The 21,425-nt window shown below is 43.3% G+C and overlaps 1 protein-coding gene across 1 annotated transcript in view; it reads left to right on the top strand.

The window, feature by feature from the left end:
* N4BP1 (NEDD4 binding protein 1) overlaps positions 1-18,791 on the top strand; it is a gene marked incomplete at its 5' end in the record, with an annotated part of 67,580 nt that extends 48,789 nt beyond the window's left edge. Inside the window, 5 exon segments of the mRNA XM_006154793.2 lie at positions 8,308-8,438; positions 10,716-10,812; positions 13,775-13,882; positions 15,602-15,709; positions 18,066-18,791. Of these exon segments, the coding sequence (XP_006154855.2) occupies positions 8,308-8,438; positions 10,716-10,812; positions 13,775-13,882; positions 15,602-15,709; positions 18,066-18,423 (802 nt within the window).
* Positions 18,792-21,425: the final 2,634 nt, after the last annotated feature.

The raw sequence follows: 21,425 nt of genomic DNA, 5'->3' as shown, positions 1-21,425 counted from the left end.
AATCATTGTTTTTTGGGGCTGGCAGGTGGCATGATGGTTAAGGGCACTGAACTTCCACATGGCCGACCACCATTCAAGTTTCAGTCTTGGTGGCTTGCTTTCTCTCTCTCTCTCTGTCCCTCTTGGTCAAATTTAAATTAATTCTGTAAAAAAAATGTTTTAAGTTGAAAAAAAAATCAACTGTTATTCTGAATCAGTTGCTTCAATGTTAAGTGTGAATTAAATTAGACTATAAATTCCTTGGGGAGACTGATTTGTGTCTGTTTACTTAACTACCCTTAACATCCCTGGTCCCTGGCATAGAGTAGACACTGAATAAAAACTTGATGAATGCAAAACAGGACTTCTATAATTGCCTCTCACCACCGTTTGCAATTTTGTGGTTGAAATGACGGGACCAGCAGGTGGCATGGTGGATAAGGCACTAGACACTCCCACATGGCTGACAACGGTTCGACTACCAGACCTGGTGGCTTGCTTTCTCACTTTCTCTCTCTCTCTCTCTCTTTTTTTTTTCTCTCTCTCTCTCTCTCTCTCTCTCTGTGTGTGTGTGTGTGTGTGTGTGTGTGTGTGTATCTCTGGTCAAATTAAAATAAATGAATGAATGAATGAATGAATGAATAAAATAAAAATAATTTTTAAAAATGCCAGTGATCGATTCAGCTTAAAATTCAGTTCAACAGAGCCAGCAGATGTTGCTGTGGTTAAGGTGCTGGATCCCACATGACCTATTCTGGTTCAAACCCTGGACCTGATGGCCTGAAAAATACTCCAGTTCATATGTATGCATGCCCCAGATACAAGGAAGAGAATGGAAGGAAGGGATTGTGGCATGACCACCTGGGGGGGGGAGGGTGAGTTCTTACTTTTCCTCTCTGTTTCTGTCTTTCTCTGAAAAGTACAGAGGTACCCCATGGCAAAAATCTGAAAACAGGTATTTGGAATGTTAACAGCTGAAGCACCTGTTACATTTCAGGCATAGTATTTAATTATTTTTTTTGAAGAGGTTTTTGCTATAGGGCACATGCACTCGCCAGAAAGAGAGAGACGGAGAGATAGAAAGTGAAATATCACCCCCCGGGGGGATGGCCACACCACAATCCCTTCTCCATTCTCCTCTCGGGATCTTGGGTATGCACGTACCTACCCGGCGTAAGTTTAAGCTACCTGGTCCGGGACTCGAACTATGGTCAGCTACGTGGGAGTCCAGCGACATAGCCATTACACTAACTGCTTGTCCCAGTAGTACTTAATTTTTGAAAACATAATCTCACACCAGTTTTATAAGGTAAAATTATTTATAATTTATGTAACATGAAATGACCTAAAAATCTGGTTTATGCAGAGATGAGATTTGAGCCCATAATGTTTCTCTCCAGAGTCACCACACACCCTAACTCCTCCCACAGAACTGAGGTTGGAATTTTCAGGCCTTGGTACCACTGGATACCAAGTCTTGGGTTGCATAAGTGTTGTTGAACAAAACCTCACACATTTGACCCAACGAGTTGGGGAAGAGTTAAAATGTGAGTCCTTAGCAATAGGTTCTGTTTGTGAGAACCTCCATCCTTGAGCAGCCCAGGCCTACCCTTTCCTGGTCCCTGCAGAGCCTTTGTTTATTTGCCTATCCAACTTGATGTCTGGCTCATGCACACCCGTGAGAAATTCTAAAACACCCTACCTTATGCTGCTGATTATGTATATCTTAACTCGGTTTTTTCCCCCTTGTCACCGTGAATGAGTCAAATGATGAGTAAATGGAAATTGTTTGCGGTGTATGGCTAGACCTCACAGCGGTGGCCAAGTAACATTTGGGCTCTGTCAGCTCGAAACTTCAGCATAAGAGCACCTGACTTATCTGGGTTGATAATTTTCCATATTGATGAGATTTGCCCCTTCACTTGCTAGAACTATATATTTCAACCATTTTTCATGCTAGTCCTTCTCTATCCGAGTTCCGTGACTATTCATTAAGTGGAAGCTATAGAAGGAAATAATGCTTTCCTGGGCAGCTCAGAACGGGCTTTCCACTATTTCCCCACACCAAGCTATCCTTCTCACTGCCATGAGTTGTTATCTGCTTTCTTCCTCTGCCTTGGACATGCTTCCTCTTAGTTGGCTGCCTGTATAAGGAGAACAAGCAACTTGTAACCGGTTATATGGAAACACCAGTTTAAACCCCCTTTGAGCTGCATGACTGGCTTCTGAGCCTGTGTGCTCCTTCTGCATTTGGAGCTGAAGGTCTCAGAGCTTTGGCCTTCCACAAAGTAAAGAAGGGTCTTCTGTATTTTGTATATATACTTTGTCTCCAGGCCAGGGTTTACTTGTCAGCAAGCAGCTCTGCTTTGGTTACAGCGAGGCTGGGAGACAGTGATTAAGCACCATTTCTGTCTGGCCAGGGTGTTAGACTTAAAAGGAAGAGCAGTCCATAGTGGACCCCCTGTGTAATTTTGAGGACAGTAACTTGGATCCACTTGATGTTTTCTGTTTTTTGTGTTTTTCCCCCATAATTTTATTTTCTGAGTTAATCTATACACTCTGTACTAAAATTTTGAACCACTTTTTATTCAGCTCTGGAGATATTTCCAAAGTGGTAAGATTATATTAGTGAGAGTAACACTTTGGGAATTAGTTTGGAGCTGGTGTTTCTAGAAACTCCTCTTATTCTTCTTTAAGTTTATGAGGGTTCCAGGGTATCAAAATTTATCTATCTACTTTGCCTCCTTTTTCTTCAGTTACTCAGTGAAATGAAACTGGCTCTTTAATTTGCCATAGGATATGTACATAGCCAGGGAGAAAGAGAGGCAGAGAGGGAAAGGGAGAAGCATCTCCGTCCCCCATGGGGCATGGTCACACTACAGTCCCTTCTCCATTTCTCCATCCTTTCAGGATTTGGGGCATGCACATACACAGGCCTGGTGTATTTTTCAAGACGCCAGGTCTGCAACTCAAATTCCCATATGGATCCAGCTTCCTTAACCACCAAGCCACCAGCTGGCCCCAGAAACTGGGTATTGTAATACCTTCACCCACTTTCTGTTGTTGCTATCAGCAGACAAAAACATTTAAAGAAAAGAGAAACAGTAGGTAGTACACATTTGTATCTGTCTAGTAACCAAGGAGACATTTTATAAACTTTTTGAGTCCATTTCTCAAAAATTATCCTTTTGGGGAACCAGCAGTTAGCGTAATGGCTATGTCGCTGGATTCCCACGTAGTCAACTGCGGTTTGCGTCCCGGACCCGGTGGCTTAAAACTCACGCCGGGTGCGTGTGCGTGCGTGCCCAAGATCCTGAGAGGAGAATGGAGGAGAAGGGATTGTGGTGTGACCATCCCCCCGGGGGGTGATTTCTTGCTTTCTGTCTCTCTGTCTCTCTCTGTCTGTCTGGCGAGCGCATGCACCCTATAGCGAAAATCTCTCCAAAAAAAAAAATTATCCTTTTGAATATTAAATGTATACAGATCTCTTGGTTTTTCAAAGAACCCGTGAGGATGGCATGGTAGTAAAAGCAGCTGAATCCTGTGTGACCAACTGTGCAGTTAAGAGTACTGGACCTGACCTGATGGTTTGAAAAACATACCTGGTGCTTGTGTGTGCATGTCCAAAATCCTGAAAGGAAAAGAAATGGAGGAGAGAGATTGTGGGGTGATGGTCCTCCATAGGAGTGCTTTGTCTTCTCCCCTTCCCACTGTACCCTTGGTGACTATACACACCCTCTAGCAAATTAAAAGAAAGAACCCCTGGGGCCAGCATGTGGCATAGTGGTTAGGGACTGGTCTCTCATGTGGTCAACTTCAGTTCAAGTCCCAGACCTGGCAGTTTGAAACTCAGGCTGGGCATGTGTGAGTGTGTGCCCCAAATCCCAGGAGGAGAAGGGATTGTAGTATAACCATTCCCCCCTGGGGATAATTTCTTACTTTCTCTCTCTTTGTCTTGGTGAGCGCACATACTCTGCAAAAATCTCTCCAAAGAAAAAGAAAGAACCCCTTGGGTCAGCTTGTGGCGTGGATCCTACATGGCTGACTATGCAGTTCAAATCCTGTACCCGGCAGCTTGAAAAACACACCAGGTACAAGTACAGGTGTGTCCAAATTCCTGAAAGGAGAATGGAGAAAGAGTTGCATTATGGCCATGGCCCCTGGGTGGGTGGTTTTCTCTTTTTATCTCTCTTTCTCCAGCAAGTGCACATCTACTGTATCAAGAACTCAAAAAAAAAGAAAAAGAACCCCCGAATATTTTAGATCATTTGTATTAAGACTGGTTTTCTTGTGGGTCAGAAGATGGAGTTGCAGTTATATTGCTGGCTTCCACATGGCTGACTGCGGTTCAAGTCCTAGACCTGGATGCTTGAAACTCAGGCTGGGCATGTGTGCATACATGATCGAGGTCCCTGGTAGAGAAGGGATTGTAGAATGGCCATCCCCGCGGGGATGATTTCTCACTTTCCCTCTCACTGTCTCTGTTCCTCCTCCTCCTCCACCTCTTCCACCACCACCCTCCCACCCAGTGCACGTGCCCTAAGGCAAAAACCTCTACCAAAAAAAAAAAAGACTGGTTGACATTAACTTTAGGCCTGTTCTCTCATGGTTAGCCAGTTAGAGTGATAGATAATTTATTCTTTTTTAAAAGATAAAAAAGGCCTCATTTAAAAAAAAAAAAAACTCCTCCCATTCTGTTTTCCAGTAACAAATGCCATATTGCTACATTCTTGCCATATTTGAATACTTTCAGATAAACAACCCATTCTTGAATTATTTCACAGAGAATTGGTTCATTTACTTGCATCTGCTTTCTGGGCTATAACTATGCTTCTGCAGTTCTCTTATTTATGGCTTTCTGAAAAAGAGTAGACTGTTGCCTCTAAGATAGAGTTGTATGTGAGCAGCTCATTTGAATCTCTCACCACATTACATGTTTGGTGCATGTCCATCCCATTTTTTGCTCTCAACATAAGTGCAGTTGGACTGACACTGTGGGTTAATGAAGGGCACTGGTCAGGAGGAAGCCTCAATCTATCTGATCCAGCTCCTCTTGGCTCTGGCTGTGTAACCTAGCCAGGTGACTCTCAGTGTCTCCTTTATCTCTAACAGGAGTCTAAATTCCATTCCCATCTCTGATTCTGGTGCACCAGACAGGAAGTCAGAGGAGAGGAAGGGGCTGATTGAGGGGTTGTGTCTAGAGACGGCTTTATAAGATAAGAGGGACTAAGATTGAGTCCTGAGAGCTTTTGGAGAAGGAGTAAGGGAAGGTGTAAAACCATTGCATACAAAACAACAGGAGGAAAAGCTCAGAGACCAGGGTCAGGTGAGATGGCAAGACCACTCGGTCAAAACAAGAGGGGAGGTTTACTTTCTCCAGGTCTCTTATGGTTAGTCAGACTGGGGGGGGGGGGGGGGGCTCAAACCAGGGGAGGGGGGAATCTCAAAGCCAGGCAGTGGAATTGTCTGAAAAGGTAGAGCTACACAAGGCTCTAGGCAGAAAAGTGGTTTTGATGCATAACCCTAGACCTGGAGAGAAGACAGGACTGACACGCAGAGTTTACTGTTGCTGGAATGCAATGATCGTTAAAGCAGTAAAAATAGATCATGCCAATCTCATAGATTATAGTATCACATTTTGAGATTTTCCATTTTTTTTTTCTTTCTAATACCCATGGCTTGACAAATGGCTTACCACCTGCAAAACTTCCCACTTTTTTGGGAACCAGCAGTTAGCATAATTGCTATGTTGCTGGACTCCCACGTAGTTGACCGCAGTTCATGTCCTCGACCCGGTGGCTTAAAACTCATGCCGGGTGCATGTGCATGCGTGCCCAAGATCCCGAGAGGAGAATGGAGGAGAAGGGATTGCAGTGTGACCATCCCCCCTGGGGGGTGATTTCTCGCTTTCTGTCTCTCTGTCTCTGTCTGTCTGGTGAACACACGCGCCCTATAGCGAAAACCTCTCCAAAAAAAAAAAAGAACACTTTTTTTTTCTTCCACTTTCACTTAACTGTTGGAAAATAAAATTAGAACATTTTCCTTCCTTTTGAAATACATTACTGGTTTTTTGGGGAAGGGTCTTTTTTTTTTTTTAATTGCCAGAGAATGTATGTGTTTGCCTGAGAGATGGGGAGAGGGAATAAGCATACCCTAGCAGGGTGTAGTCAGGCCAGAATTCCTTCTCCATTTCTTTATCCAGATTTGGGGCATGTACACACACATGCCCAGCGTGTTTTTCAAGCCTAGTGCCAGGGTTTAAACCATAATCAGCCTTGGGGGATCTGGCTTCCCTTAACCACCAAGCTATAGGGCTAGCCCAAGGGGTTCATTTTTAATTTTTTATACCAGGAGTTCCCAGTTGTAGGTCAAATGTGGCCCAACAAGTGTTTAGGTCTACAGGGAATACAACCATTGTCGCTGGTTTACAGTTATGTGTGACTGCTTTCACACTGTAATGGCAGAGCTGAGTGGTAGACAGAGAGCATGTGACCCATGTGCTGACCCCTGTTCTATTCTGTTCCTTGTTTCTTTTCCCCACTGTTTCTGCTTTCTCCCACAGAATCACTTATGGCCTCCACTTAGTCATCTTTTGAGTTTTACCCCTAACCTGTTTCCAGTAAGCTGTAAACCGGGCAGGTTTTGAAGTTCCCCACAAAGGGGGTGGAGCCTTGCTGGCACTGAGGGCAGCTGCCACCTGGATGTTGCAGTGGTGGTGATGATGACCACGATGATGATGATGATGGTGTTACATCTTCAACTCTTTGTTTGGTCACAGGCAGGCATGGGCTAGCTAAAACTCTTCTTCAGCAACACATTCCTGTCATTCCTTTTTTTTTTTAATTGCCAGGGAACCTCATGGTGGAAGGGGAAGGGAAGAAGAGAAAAAGAAAGCACCCCTCCCACCAGAGTGAATCCATACCCTAATGCTTTTTCCTCCATTTCTCCATCCTATCAGAATTTTGGGAGCCAGCATGTTTCTCAAACTGCCAGGCTAGGACTTGACTGCAGTCAGCCATGTGGGATGTGGCTCCCAAGGTACAGTGATTACCTACTATGCTGCGGGGCTAGTTTGAGCAACATGTTTTCTAATGTTGAGAGTCTGGCAGGCGGCGTGGTAGTTAAGGCATTGGACTCCCACATAACCGACTACAGTTCAAATCTTGGAACTGGTGGCTTATTTTCTCACTCTCCCTCTCTTTTATCTCTCTCTGGTCAAACTGAAGAAGAAGACAATTAATTAAATAATTGTTTAAAGATTTTTTTAAAAGATCCTTACAGGCTAATGACTAGGCAGGACTTAAAAGAGTACTTGTCCCAATGGGATAGTTCTTTATTTTAAAAAACAATAATGGGAACCAGCAGTTAGCGTAATGGCTATGTTGCTGGACTCCCACGTAGTCGACCGCGGTTTGTGTCCCGGACCCGGTGGCTTAAAACTCAGGCCGGGCGCGTGTGCATGCGTGCCCAAGATCCCGAGAGGAGAATGGAGAAGGGATTGCGGCGTGACCATCCACCCTGGGGGGTGATTTCTCGCTTTCTGTCTCTGTGTCTCTCTCTGTCTGTCTGGCAAGCACATGCGCCCTATAGCGAAAACTTCTCAAAAAAAAATAATAATAAAAATTGAAATAAGCATAAATTAAATTATGAAGCTTCTCCTACACAGCACACTTAGTTAAATTAATTAAACAAAATATAAGAAAAATTACTAGACTAATAGTTACATTTTCTACTGTGGGTTCTAGTTTTATGTTGCAAAGCAGCAAACCATGCAACTCTAATGCCAAAAATTTAGAAGAATATTAAAGGGAAAAAAAATTTAAGAGATTTTTGTGGGGCCGGCAGGTGGCATGGTGGTTAGGGGTGCTGGACTCCCACATGGCTGACCATGGTTCAAGTCCTGGACCTGGCAGCTTGCTTTCTCACTTTCTCTCTTGCTCTCACTCTGTCCATCTCTGATCAAATTTAAATAAATAAAGCTAAATAAAATAATTCTCAAAAAAAAAAAAGCATCCTGTAGATTTTTGTTATAGTATGCATGTGCTCTCCAGACAGAGAATGTGAGAAATCACCTCCCGAGGGGGATGGCCACGCCACATTCCCTTCTCCATTCTCCTCTTGGGATCTTGGGCACGCTTGCACACGTCCCTGGTATGAGTTTCAAGCTGCCAAGTTCAGTCGATACGTGGGAGTCCAGCAACATAACCATTATGCCATCTGCTGTTCCATTAAAGAAATTTTGTTTTTGTTTTCATTGAATATGGATTTTACTTTTTCATGGTGAGATGTAACATGCTTTAAAGAGAAATAAATTTTATTTTCTTACAGTCATGGTCTGAAAAAGTTCTTTTCTTGCCGTGGAATTGCAATTGCAGTTGAGTATTTTTGGAAGCTTGGCAACAGAAATATCACTGTGTTTGTCCCTCAGTGGAGAACAAGACGTGATCCTAATGTCACAGGTGAGCCAAACTGATTTTTCCAGATTTCTAATTAGATGTTTAATGAGTTGACTTATAATCGTAACATATGCTGTTTGGAATAGAACCACATGCCATGGACAGCAACTTCAAAGGCAGAATTGTAAATCCATTGTACCTAGTCAAATAGCAATGTAAGTGAGTAATATTGCGCAAGAAATATTTGAAGGAAGGACGAAAAGTTAACATAATTATTTTAAGTTATGTTAGAGTTTATTGTATGTCACAAAAAATTTCTTTTGACTTTCTAAAAAGAAAATATATCTTTCCATTAACCTGGGGTTTTGACTTTTTTTTTTTTTTTTTTTGGTACATGGCCAGTGGGCACATGTGCTGTCATAGGAAAGAGACAAAGACAGGGAGAGGGAACGTGAGAAACCATTCCCTCAAGGGGATGGGTACACTGCCAGTCCCTTCTTTCCCATCTCCCTCCTTTCAGAATTTTGGGCATACCTGCCCAGCATGTTTTTCAAGCCACTGAGTCTGAGATTTAAACAATGTACTCATCCGTGTGAGATCCAGCTGCCTTAACCACCAGGCCATGGCTGACCTCTAACTGCTTTTAAAAATGGTCAATTAATAGATTGGCACATATGAATATAATACTGGATTGTCAGGAAAGTCATGATCTATTTTTGCATAGGAAAACACAGAAAAATAATGTCATGACTTTCCCAACAACTTCATATATTTTGATTTTTTTACTATTTTATCCATCCTTTGTTTTTTGTAGTTTACTATAGGTTGAGTGTACTCAGAATAGATAGGGGGAGAGAGACAGAGTAATGAGAAATCCCCCAGAGGGAATGGTCATACTGCAGTTCTTTCCCCTCCATGCTCCTCTCAGGAATTAGGGCGTGCACACACACATATTTGGCATGACTTTCAAGCCACCAGGTCCAGGACTCTGTGCAGTAGGCCATGTGGGATCTAGCTACATTTACCTCTGCACCACCGCTGGCCCAAATATAATATCTTTTTAACAGTGTTTAATAGCTTAATGTAAGTCATTTTTGTTAATCATATATATATATAGTACTTCATGGCTGACCTGTAAGCCACACATAAAAGGACTGAACTTATTATTAATAAGATTAAGGTTATTCATATATTAGGTTGCAATAGGAAGACATATCTTCCTCTCATAGGCTATGTCTGGCAGCTGAATGCACCAGGGTACCTAGAAGTAAAAGGTAGCCTGGGGGAGGAAGGGTGAGTGCAGGGCTTGCCCAACACATCAAACAGGAAGTGAAACTTAGTCACTCGTGTGGTGGAAATGGTAAAACCACACATTTCCCAAGTATTCCTAACTTCCCTCATTTTGAAGAGCATATCTGTTCCTCAAACATGGCATATGAGGAAGGAAGCAAATCCACTCATTTTATAGTTACTTTTGCTATTAGAGCTCGGGAAGAGTCTCACTAATCTTACACATGCTGCCATAATAGGACAGTACGACAGGCCATCCGAGTGCTTCAGCCTCAGTCGCCTATAGAGAATTCAGGTATGGTAATCTCAGGCCCTAAACTTTGATCTCCTTTTTTGCCCATTACTAGTTTTCTTTTTCTTTCTTTTCTTTTTTAAATCTAAATCAATAGTCTTTATTAAAAGCCATTTTAGCCACTATTAACCACCCACATACCCCCATGACTAGAAATACTTAATCAGATATAATTCTGGGTACCAGAATTTATTGATTTTCTAAAATGTGGTTTTGTCCTTCCATTTTCTTCTGTCACTACCCACCTCTGTGAAAATCAGTAAATATTTGCACAGACTAAGTGTTGACAGGAGGCCAGCTGGAGGGAGTTTTTGATAAATCCTCAGAATAAGGACCAAGCAGACCTTTCTTGGGACTAGGGCAGAGCTGTTGGTGCCATCCTGCGACTCCCCTCTTCCCACCCTGACCCTTTCTCAGTATCACTGTCTCTGTCCTCTACCGTTTGTCATGAGATTTTGATGGTAGGACTTATTAAATAGAAAGTTGTGTTTTGTTTTTCTTAATTTAAGAAGTAGATGAGCTGTACTGTTTTATGTTTAAAAATGTCTAAGTCAGCTTGTACATTACATTTACTTTAGTATGGGCCCTGTTTGTTTGTTTTTTTTATTTTTTTTCCTTCCCAGTGAGGTAGTAAACTTGAGTCAATAAAAAAAAGGTTTTTTACAACTCTCCAAGTGAAACATTTGGGTGTACTTTTATTTACACACCTGGGAAGATAGCCTTTTTCTGAATATGTATTCAACTTATTCCATGAACAGAACAGCACTTCCTAACCCAGCTCCAGGAGCTTGGAATATTATCTTTAACTCCTGCCCGGATGGTCTTTGGAGAAAGAATTGCTTCTCATGATGACAGGTATGAAAGGCTGTTTTCCTTTCTCAGGTGGGAGTGTGGGGGACAAGGAGCCAGCCACCTACTCTTGTGGGCAGGTCCACACTCTTAAAGGACTTGCTTGACTCAGAGGTTTGACCATTTTAATATGTGTGGTCATTAAGGTTATATAATCAGCAGTCTTTGATGTGTGGGTTTAGGAACATCATAAAAGAAGCCGTTGAGTTAGACTTTTTGCTTTGTTTTGTTTTTTAATAAAACACAGCTGAGAATCTGTAAGTCAAAGCAGATACTGAGTTGTAGTCTCTTGGTGCATGATGCTACTGATGTTTGTCCTGTCTTAGTGTGGCAGCATCAGAGTGGTTTTAAATATTATCTGTCTCTTCCTGGTCTGTATGTGGCCAGTGACTTGGTTTGTCATTGTAGTGCTTGGGCTTTCAGCATTGCTGCCTCATAATAGATGTCTCTGCTGATGCTAGCATGACATTACATTAGTTTGCCACTCAAAAAGTAGGTGCTAGTGCACCTGGGACACCTAGGTTTGGGGACACACTTGATTAGACATGCATCTTGACTTAGACAATGTGCCATCTACAGTAGAAGGCACACAAGTAAGTAATAGAGGGCGGCGTTGCTGTTGTTGAATAAGAGAATGGTTGCAAACTTAACAATTCTGAGGCCAGTGGCACTGAGGCCAGTTATTAAATCCTTTCTGTGAAACCAGCAGTCACAGATCTTCTCATTTCAGGACCTTAGTGTGACTGCTTGTTCCTTCCTCTCCTGCACTTGTCCTGTTTGTTTTTATTTGGCTTATAGCGTTTACAGCCCCAACCCCAGTGTTTTCCCTCGGTGTCCTACCCAAATGCTCCCACCATTGAATAGTGTTTAGCTTGTGACCCATCCCAGTGAATGATAGCCCAACGGGACACGACCTTGGCAGTGGATAGGGAATCTGGAGCCATATCAGATAAGTATTCTTCAAAAGGACTTTGCCTTTTGACAAGCACCACTTGCCCTCTACCCGGCTGGTATGAGAGACCAGATCTGATGGGAGAGAACCAGAGGTGACATGAAGGAACGGTTTGGGAAGCTGGAAGAGGACAGCATGTTGAAGCCGGGGTAGGGTGACAAGTACTGGGAGACTGGCATTTAGGGGCACTTCTTGCTTGGCCCTGAGACATGGAGCAGGGAACCTGGAGTGCTCAGGTTGAAAGGCATGTTGGGCCGTGGGGTTAGGGAAAACCTCAGGTCCTATAACATCACAGCATCATCCTCACACCTACAAAATCTGAGCCGTTGAACAGGTGTACCAACCAAGCTTTGGCTTGACTTATGTGGCTCTCTGGGGTTTTGGAGGATGTGGGCGTACGTCCTAATTCATAGTGCGAGCACCTAGCAGCCTTACTGTACCTACTTTTATTCCTAACTCTGGGCAGATATCACCAGTTACAACTCATGCCAGTTAGAAATCATTGTAAAATGTTCTTAGTAAATCCAAAGAACTAAATCATATTTACTCTTAAGATCTCTGAAACTAATGAGGTGGTTATTTTAATCCCCTTTAAGTGCTCACTACTACTAATAAAAAGCAATTGTTGGCACATTTAATTTCAGCAACTTATTTAATTTATTGTTTTATCTTCTTTATCCATTGTCTTAGGCAAATGCAATCATCTTGACTTAAGGGATCAAGTTCTCATTATTCTTACAAATCTCTTAGTAAAATGGTTTGAACATACATAATCTCCAGCAATGAAATAGAATTTTTTTTTTTTTTGAGAGGTTTTTGCTATAGGTTTTTGCTATCAGGCGCATGCGCTCACCAGAAAGACAGAAAGCGAGAAATCACCCCCCAGGGGGAATGGCTACACTGCAATCCCTTCTCCATTCTCTTGGGATTTAGGGCATGCATGCACACGTGCCCAGCGTGAGTTTAAGCCACTGGGTCCAGGACTCAAACCATGGTCGAATACATGGGAGTCCAGTGACGTAGCTATTAAGCCATCTGCTGGTCCCAAAATAGAATTATTTACTATTTAATTCTTACCTTTTTTCATCACCATGTACTTCTTCCTAACTCCCATTTGAGTGACTCTATAACTTATGCTACATGGAATGGCAGTTCTGGACAGCTCTTAAATCAGAGCAGAAAATATGAACCTATACATTTTTTCTTAAAGTTTATTTGTGGTAAGAAAGTGGGTGTGCATGGAGGACCAGCAATTAGCATAATGGCTATGTTGTTGAACTCCCATGTAGTCCACCATGGTTCAAGTCCTAGACCCAGTGGCTAAAACTCAGGCCGGGTGTGTGTGTGTGTGTGTGTGTGTGTGTGTGCGTGCGTGCCCAATATCCTGAGAGGAGAATGGAGGAGAAGGGATTGTGGCGTGGCTATCCCGCCGAGGGGTGATTTCTTGCTTTCTGTCTCTGGTGAGTGCATGCGCCCTGTAGCAAAAAAAAAAAAAAAGAAAGAAAGAAAGAAAGAGGTTGTGCATGCATGAGAGAAAGAAGCATCCTCAACAGGGTCTTCTCCTTCTGTGCTCCCCTGTTCCAGCCCTGCAGCTACTTAGCATTCTGGGTACCTGTGTAACCAGTGTTTTCAAGCTAACCTGTGGATTTGAACCCACACAGCCGTGCTGAGTCCACACTACAGTTTAGTCTATTACATCATCAGGCCAGGCTTCCATTACTAATCAATAATACAACTTTTCTAGAAAAATGTAGAAGTTTTAGTTGAGATCATTTTTTAAAATAGATTGTATGAAAAACAGTTCGTTTATAATCACACTAATAATTTCAGAAATATTCACCGTTTCAGGTTGATCTTCAGTTGACAGGGGCTTAATTTTTCTGCTGCCCACCAGCTTTGGTTAAATTCTTGGGTGATTTTCCTATGAAGAGGAAATCCTTTTGTTTTCTTGTAACATGGCTTCTCTCAGCCAGGGATGCCTCTTTGCTCATTTTAAACTGTCTTATATCATCATAGGTTTCTACTACACCTAGCGGACAAAACCGGTGGCATAATCGTAACAAATGATAACTTCAGAGAATTTGTGACTGAGTCAGCCTCTTGGCGAGAAATTATTACAAAAAGGTAATACTTTGTCTTTGGTCAGAAGAGTTTGTTTTTGTTTGCGTGATTTGGCCCTGCAGAAGGCAATACAGGCAACCAAAGTCTCCTAGACCATGCTGCCTTTCCAGTCCACAGGGTGGCTGGCCCATTAGGTGAGTGGGAGGGCTGAGCACAGAGCAGCAGAGCCAGCGAATGATGTGCAGGGGCCTCTGGGTGCACCCTCAGTATCTTCTCAACAAGGATTGGTATCCTCTCAGGGAACAATGTTCTTTTGCTTAGAATAGGAGGCATATCTGTGGCATAGTTAACTCAGATGGAGAATGGCTGGCCTTCTAACTGCCATTCCCTGATACCATGGGAAGTGTTAGCAGGTCGTGGGGCCTTCCCGCTTTACTGAGCTGTGACGTGAAAGATTGGACTTCATGACAACTGAGGTTCCAGCTCATAAATACTGTGATTCCAGCACGAGGAAGTAGGGCCAGAGGCAGTATTGTGGTTAGGTTTTTGCTTCTTGGGTGGGTAAGAATCTTTCTACTTTCAAGTATCTAGTACTTTTTTTAGCTTTTTATAGTCATGGTTTAATTGTCTATATTAAAAATATATTTAGATATTATCCCCCCAAAATCCAGCGCTCACTGTTGCAGGTTTTTTATTTGTGGTAATACTGTTGGATCGTGTCTGATTGTTGAAAACTACTTTAAGATCCGTGAACATTGACTTCTTGGACCTTTTGCTAATAAACATCATTTGACTGGTTATTTAAAACAAAGGCAAGAGTTTTGGTAGTGCCAGGGATAAGTTACATGTGCCACAAATCTTCAAGCATGAAATGAATATACCTCAAGCTAAGTGTAACCATAATAGCTCATAACTAGCCTAACTCTTCATTTATCTCTATTGGGTCTTTACAGTTGTCTCCTATCTAGAATTTATATTCTGCTGAATAGTTAGAGGATTTTAGGAAAGGATTCTTGCTATAGATATTCAGGCATGATTATTATATGCATTTCAGCCTATATGCTATTAAAAAGCTGTCATTGGTAGCTGAACTGAGAGCTGGCCTTTGTGACCTTCTGGGCACAGTTTATTAGCCATTAATCTTCCAGGACATGTTTCTGTTGGGTCTTTGCCCTGGGCTCATTGTCAGTATTTATTGGACACTCATCTATGTATGCCTGGGGATTTAAATGCAGTTGACATTTGTGTTCTCAACCAGCCTGTTGCATTCAAATTTATGAGAGCGTAGTAGAGCGAAACCCAGATCTGGACAAGAAATACATGCACTTGGAATTTTTGCATTTTGCATTTTCCTCAGACTTGATAAATAATGTTCTACTAACCTCAGGTTATCTTTCTTCATATACCATACTGTTTTTCTTTTTGAAAAGATTTTTAGTGAGTTTTCCTGTGAATTCCTTGATTACTGTTTCATTCAAAAATTAAATCTTTGTTGAATACCTGTTGTGTCCTATGCTGACAGTCTTTAAATCTTGATATTTTTTTTAATTATATTAAAAGGTATATTAGGACCAGAAACTATACTGAGGCCCAGATAGAAATCGGAAAGTCTTGATAAGCTGATGAAAATTTCTCATATCCTTAATTAAAATGGCTGTTTAAGCAGTCTTAGAATTATGGACTGTCAGTTTGGAGCTGGGTGGCTACTTTGTGATACTGCTCATTTCTAGCAGTAAGGACTTGGTGTTTTCTCCAACCTTGTAATTATTGTCTGTATTGTAGATTGCTTCAGTATACATTCGTGGGGGACATATTTATGGTTCCTGATGATCCTCTGGGAAGAAGTGGACCTCGATTAGAAGAATTTCTTCGGAAGGAAGTCTTTCTTAGGTATTTCCTTGTTCAGATTGTGTTGTACTTAAGTTTATATCAGTTGAGTTCTTTGTGTTTTAGTACAAGTGCTGTCTTTGAAGACTTTTTTTATGACATTCGAATTTTTTTTTAAGAAAAACACTTTAGTTCAGTGTTGACTGTGTGGGGACTAATCAAGCAGACACTCAAAAGCATGTGTTTAATTGTCCTTTGGTTTTAACCTTAGGAAGAGGCGAGGAGCCAAACTTGTAGTATAAAAAGACAAAGCAGATTTTCCAAGTAGGTGGTCATATATTAACAAATGCCACTTGGGGTTTATCATGCATGTTTTACATTCATTTTCTAAAGTCATCGTCTTTGCATATCTCTAGTCAGAAATCACTGCCAGAGGGGAGCTGACTATTCTACTTTCTATTTTCGACTTTTAATAAATGTAGAAACCAAGATTCCCTATATCTGTAATTGATTTAATAGTTTAGATTTTTCTTTTTAATGTAGTTTGTGTTTGTTTTTAAGACATATTGCTAGTGGTTCTGTTTTCAGAATTCTCAGGTTACAGACCTTGTTAACCAGTTTCCTACATCTCTAACGAGTAGAGCTATTAGCCGGGAACAGACCTTTTCTGTTTGTTTGGGGGCAAAAAAAAAAAAATTAAGCAGACCTATTACCCAGAAAAATAACTTTTCTGTTTGTTTAAAAAAAAAAAGAAAAAATAGATCAGCAGTTAGCGTAACGGCTATGTTGCTGAACTCCCATGTAGTTGACTGCGGTTCGAGTCCTGGACCCAGTGGCTTAAGTTCACGCCGGGCTTGTGTGCGTGCGTGCCCAAGATCCCAAGAGGAGAATGGAGGGGAAGGGATTGCAGCTTGGTCATCCCCCCGGGGGGTGATTTCTCGCTTTCTGTCTCTGTCTGTCTTTCTGGCGAGCATACGTGCTCTATAGCAAAAAAACCTCTCCAAAAAAAAAACAAAAACAAAAACGCTGAAATAGGCAGTGCTTCTGTGCATTTCCAAGCAGACACTTGCATGGGAGTGTAACAGGTATCTTAAGTTGGCAGGAGGATACAGCTCTCCCTGCTCTTTAAGGCAGCGAAACCTTCTAGCTGATCTTTACTTTTGTAATGGGAGACTTTGGGGGTTCTGGGTTTGGGTACAGTGGTGGCTGTGGTTAGGTGTTTTCACATAGATATCTCTTCTGTGGAGGAGACCAGCATGATTCACTCACTAGTCCTGTGAATCATTGCTCTTTTGAGCCTTTGAGTCCGAGTCCTGTTACACAAGTGAGGACTTGGTTCCACAGCATCATGCTTCTCTGCTCACCCAGAGAATGGAAGTAATTTCTGACACCTGGCACGTGTCACCTGTCTCATTTTCTTCCGTACATCCTAACTTGGACATCCTCTGCTGGGCTTAAGGACGCATCAGGGCAGAAGGAGTTCACTTTTCCCACCCTCTGAGCAGCCTGGTGGTAGGGTCAGTCCCACCCACTCTTTTTCTTTCACTTAAGGGCTCGTTACAGAGGTACTAACTAACTGGTTATGAAGTTGGTAATCGCTTTCCACACAGAGGGACAACTGTTCAGCCAGCTCCATTTCTTGACTGCAAGCTAGTTAGGTGGGAGGCCTTTGAACAGCACAGATGTCCGCCCATACTTGTACACACCTGATGTTAGTAGGTTGTGAAACACCAGCACAGTATTCAGATTTTAATGGGGAGGTATGATCCATTAGTTGGTGGGGGCTGCCTCTGACCAAAGGGGACCAAGTTTTTTCAACCCCATCAGTTAGGGCCTTGCACAGAATCAGCATCTTCAGAAGAATAGGACACTGTTACTGTTACATTTTTTTGTTATTATTATTATTCTCATGAGAGAGTACATGAGCCCCTGCCTTCCATGGGGTCTCATTATGCCACAGTCCTTTTTTCTTCCTTTTCTCCATCCTATCAGGATCCCGGACATGCGTGAATATGCATGCTGCCAGGGCTGCCATTCGAACTGCAGTTGGCTGTGTGGGATCTAGCTGCCTCTGCTCAGGGCTTACCATTGCACTGCAGGGCTGGCCCTGTTACCCATATCTTTTTAAAGCTCTCAGGCACATGCTGATTTAAAGCCCAACAGCTGGAGAGGGTCAGTCCTCACAGCAGGCCTGGGAGGGGTACCAACTCAAGAAGTTTCCTTGCCCTGTCACGCCCAGTCTAGAGACTATCAGTGGGATCCTGCAGGCTCCTGTGCAGGTGCTGATGTTGCCTCTTCATCTGCAGTCTTGCACCTTGCCTTCCGGAGCCAGGGCAGCTTGAACCTCAGAGCCAGCAGTAGATACCTTGAAGGGTTTCTCACTTATAACCCAGCTCACCAAATTCACTTCCATTCACAGAGATATGCAGCCCCTGCTCAGTGCCCTGCCAAACGTGGGCATGTTTGAGCCCAGCTTCAGAGTTCCTGCCTCCCAGGCAACCAGCACCAGCCACCAGCCTCCGGCCCGGATTCAGGGAGCCCCTCCAAGCCACTGGCTTCCTCAGCAGCACCACTTCCCACTCTTGCCAAACCTTCCCAATATCCAGCAGAATCTGCCCATGCCAGCACAGAGGTCTTCTGCAGAAACCAATGAACTGAGGGAAGCCCTTCTGAAAATCTTCCCTGATTCAGAGCAAAGACTGAAAATTGACCAGATATTGGCAGCCCATCCATACATGAAAGATCTGAATGCTCTCTCTGCCATGGTGTTGGATTGAAGAGTGTGCTGAGACGCTGGAGCTCAGGGCCGACTATCAGACTTGCGCTGTGTCCGTTTGTGATGGGAAGTAACATAATGTGAAGAAACGTATTTCCCAGTATAAATGCTGTTGTATAGAAAAGATGTTTTGTGTATAAAAAACTGGGTTTTCCAAACCAGCTTTTTTCTATATATAAATTATGCTGCTATTACAGATTTAACATTTTCTGTAAAAGGAAAGTCTACATTTTCTGCCTGTTCAGAATTGTTTGATAGCAGTTACTCTTGAGTGTATTTACATTTTTATGTTTTTTAAACTATTTTCCTTAAAGCTGAAAATATTGACAAATGGATATGGTTAGTCTTTCTAAATAAAAAAAAAAAAAAGAGTTGCTTTCTTAAGGAAAGCAAGACCTCTTAAAGTATATTTTCTTGAGATGAATATGTCATGTCCACTAACATGAAGTGTGCTCAGCCCCTTCCAGCCTCCTCTGCCCTCACCCCTAGAGTCATAAAGTAGAGTCGATGGGCTCCTGTGGGGTCTTTTCTTGGAACCATTTGAAGAGTAGACAAGTGGTGCCACTAGATGGCACTTCTTGCCTAGCCATTGTTAATGACCAGGGCAAAGTTAGACTCCCAGTTTTGGAGCTCATGTAATCCTTTCCTTCTTCCCCTTCCATTCTGCAGAAGGGGCTGCTGAGGCCCAGAGTGCTTACTCTCTGGGCATGCCTGTGTCCACAGCCACAGAGTGGCCAGGCAAGTGATAGATCCTCATCCCTTCCCCAGGGACAGAGCACTCAGATGCACTCTCCAGACTGGCGCCTCCATACAGCTGACCTGGCTATAGAAGTCTCATCTTAGCCTCTGAAGACTGAGGCAGGATGTGAGGAAGTTTAGCAATTGCTGTGGCAATCCCATGTCCTCTCCATAGGAGATGCCTCAAGTGGAGTTTGTACAGCTTTGCCAAAAACTGCTATTCTGTTCTCGAGAATGGCCCAGGCCAATAGATAGCATTAGTAGCTTCCGTGGGAGCCCAGGAGCCACTATATTTATTTTTCTTGTGTTTGTCTCTCTAGTGTTCTAAATAGCTGTTCCTCTGAGTCTCTGAATTGATATCTTAGTATTGTCTTTTTCCAGTGTTCCCCAAATTCTGTGCCAGTGAAGTTCTTTTCCTTGGTAATTCTTAACATCTTTACGATTATCTGGACCTACAAAGGGCTTTGCATTTTTAAACTTGTTCTTCCCCTGGGCTGCCCATGGTCAGTTTCCCCCTCTGCCTCTACATCACATCTCTTTCCCCACCCCCAGGAAGCGCGGTTGAGGACTCAGAGCTGGCTGGGTGGCATCCTCCAATGTTCCTGCCAGGCATGTTTCCTCTTGGGCCTATTTGATTCCTGCATCCCTTGGGCGTGAATCCATAGGCCTTGGGATGGCCAGACTTATGTTTCTTTTGCATTTTCTCTGGGATGCCCTGATGGTGCATCCTAAAACTGGCTGTCAGCTCCCTGTTAGTTTAGTCTGCCAGGTCCCTCAGTTGTGGAAGTAGAAGACTTGAGGCAAGCCAGGAAAGGGGGTTAAGGTACAGCCCCTGGGGTCCCAGCTTCTCAGGGGTGGCTTTCAAAGCACAGCCGAGATGGGAGGCTGGAGCTGTCTCGTAGTTACTGACCTTGCTTGGAGTTCAGTCTAGCAGCCTTGCCAATCCAGAATTTCTCATCTTATTTCAGAGAAGAGGCATGGAGACCACCCCAGTTGCCAAGGCTAAGGGATGGGTGTACCTGGAATGGAGCTGAGTCTCTTAATTCAGCCAGGCAGAGCTGACTGGGCTCAGGGGCTCACAAGTTTTCTAGGCTTTACAGCAACTTTACCCTTGATCTTTGAATTCTGTAAACCTTCGTGTTCATAGTATTGTATCTGTGTTATACCTGTCCCTTTCCTCTTTTTCAGGTGTGAGAGGAGTATAGGAAAGCATTAATTACTTACCTGTGTGAGTTTTAACATGAAATATATTTCACAGTTCTTTCAGAAAGCCATGAGGTTTTGTTAAATTTAATATTTAAAAACCCAATTATCAAACCATCAGAAAGACCCATTGCCTGTTCTCAGCCATCTCCTTGTGCTAGGTTGTGTTGCTGCTAAATAAATCCAGATGGTCTACCTCCCGCAATAGGTGTCTAACTCCCGCAGGCTCTCACGCACTGTGGCTCTGCCTCCTGTGTTCTGTGGCATTCAGGTGAAATGGCTGGCAAAGCCAAGGATGCCACCTTCATTCAACAGAAGAGGTGTCTGATGCTCAGAGAAATTGTCCAAGGTCAAAAAATAGCCAGTATATTTTCTTGAGATGAGAATGTCAGGCCCACTGACATGAAACATGCTCAGAGCCTTCCAGCCTTTTCTTTCCTAGGGCCTACATTTTTCCCTAGGCCCCAGGCCTCCATGCTAGAAGAAAAAAGACTTTGACCTTTCTGTGAGCACCTGTGTTCAAGACCCTGTAGGCTGCCAGTCAGGAAAGCAGTTAGACAGCATCTCCGCCATCCTGTATGGTGGGCCAGCACTTGGAGGTTCGGCTGGTTCAGGGCTATAGCTGTTGTCAGTGAGAGGAGGCAGGAGTAGTACTGGTGGAATGTGAAGGAAAGCCCCATGATCTGACGCCCTACACACCCATCCTCTCCATGTTGCCTGTCACCCTCTCCCAGCCCTGCCAGGTACCCACCCCATTTCCCACATAGGGGGTGGCTCCTGGTGCTGGGCCCACTGGAAGCAGGCCTTGGCACCATCCTTGCCGCAGAGCCCAGCCAGCTTCTGAGGTGTGCTTGCCCTCGAGAATCTCCCCTCCTCTAATACCAGCACTGCCTGCCGAGGAGCCTGTCTCCTCTCAGCTCCCAGCTGCAGTTTGTTCACTCGGTTCCTCTGGCTCATTCTTTTCACTGCCTGCGCCCTAGTCCCCACATAGTTCAGGTCCTTTAGGTTAAAATGAAAATAACCTGGTTTTCCTTAATAATCATGACCATTCGTGGCAAACGC

The sequence above is a fragment of the Tupaia chinensis genome, unplaced genomic scaffold (genome assembly GCF_000334495.1).
Source record: "Tupaia chinensis unplaced genomic scaffold, TupChi_1.0 Scaffold000422_1, whole genome shotgun sequence".
NCBI classification, from domain to species: Eukaryota; Metazoa; Chordata; class Mammalia; order Scandentia; family Tupaiidae; genus Tupaia; species Tupaia belangeri.
The sequence above is the reverse complement of the archived record's forward strand: the minus strand, read 5'-3'. Positions and strand labels throughout refer to the sequence as shown.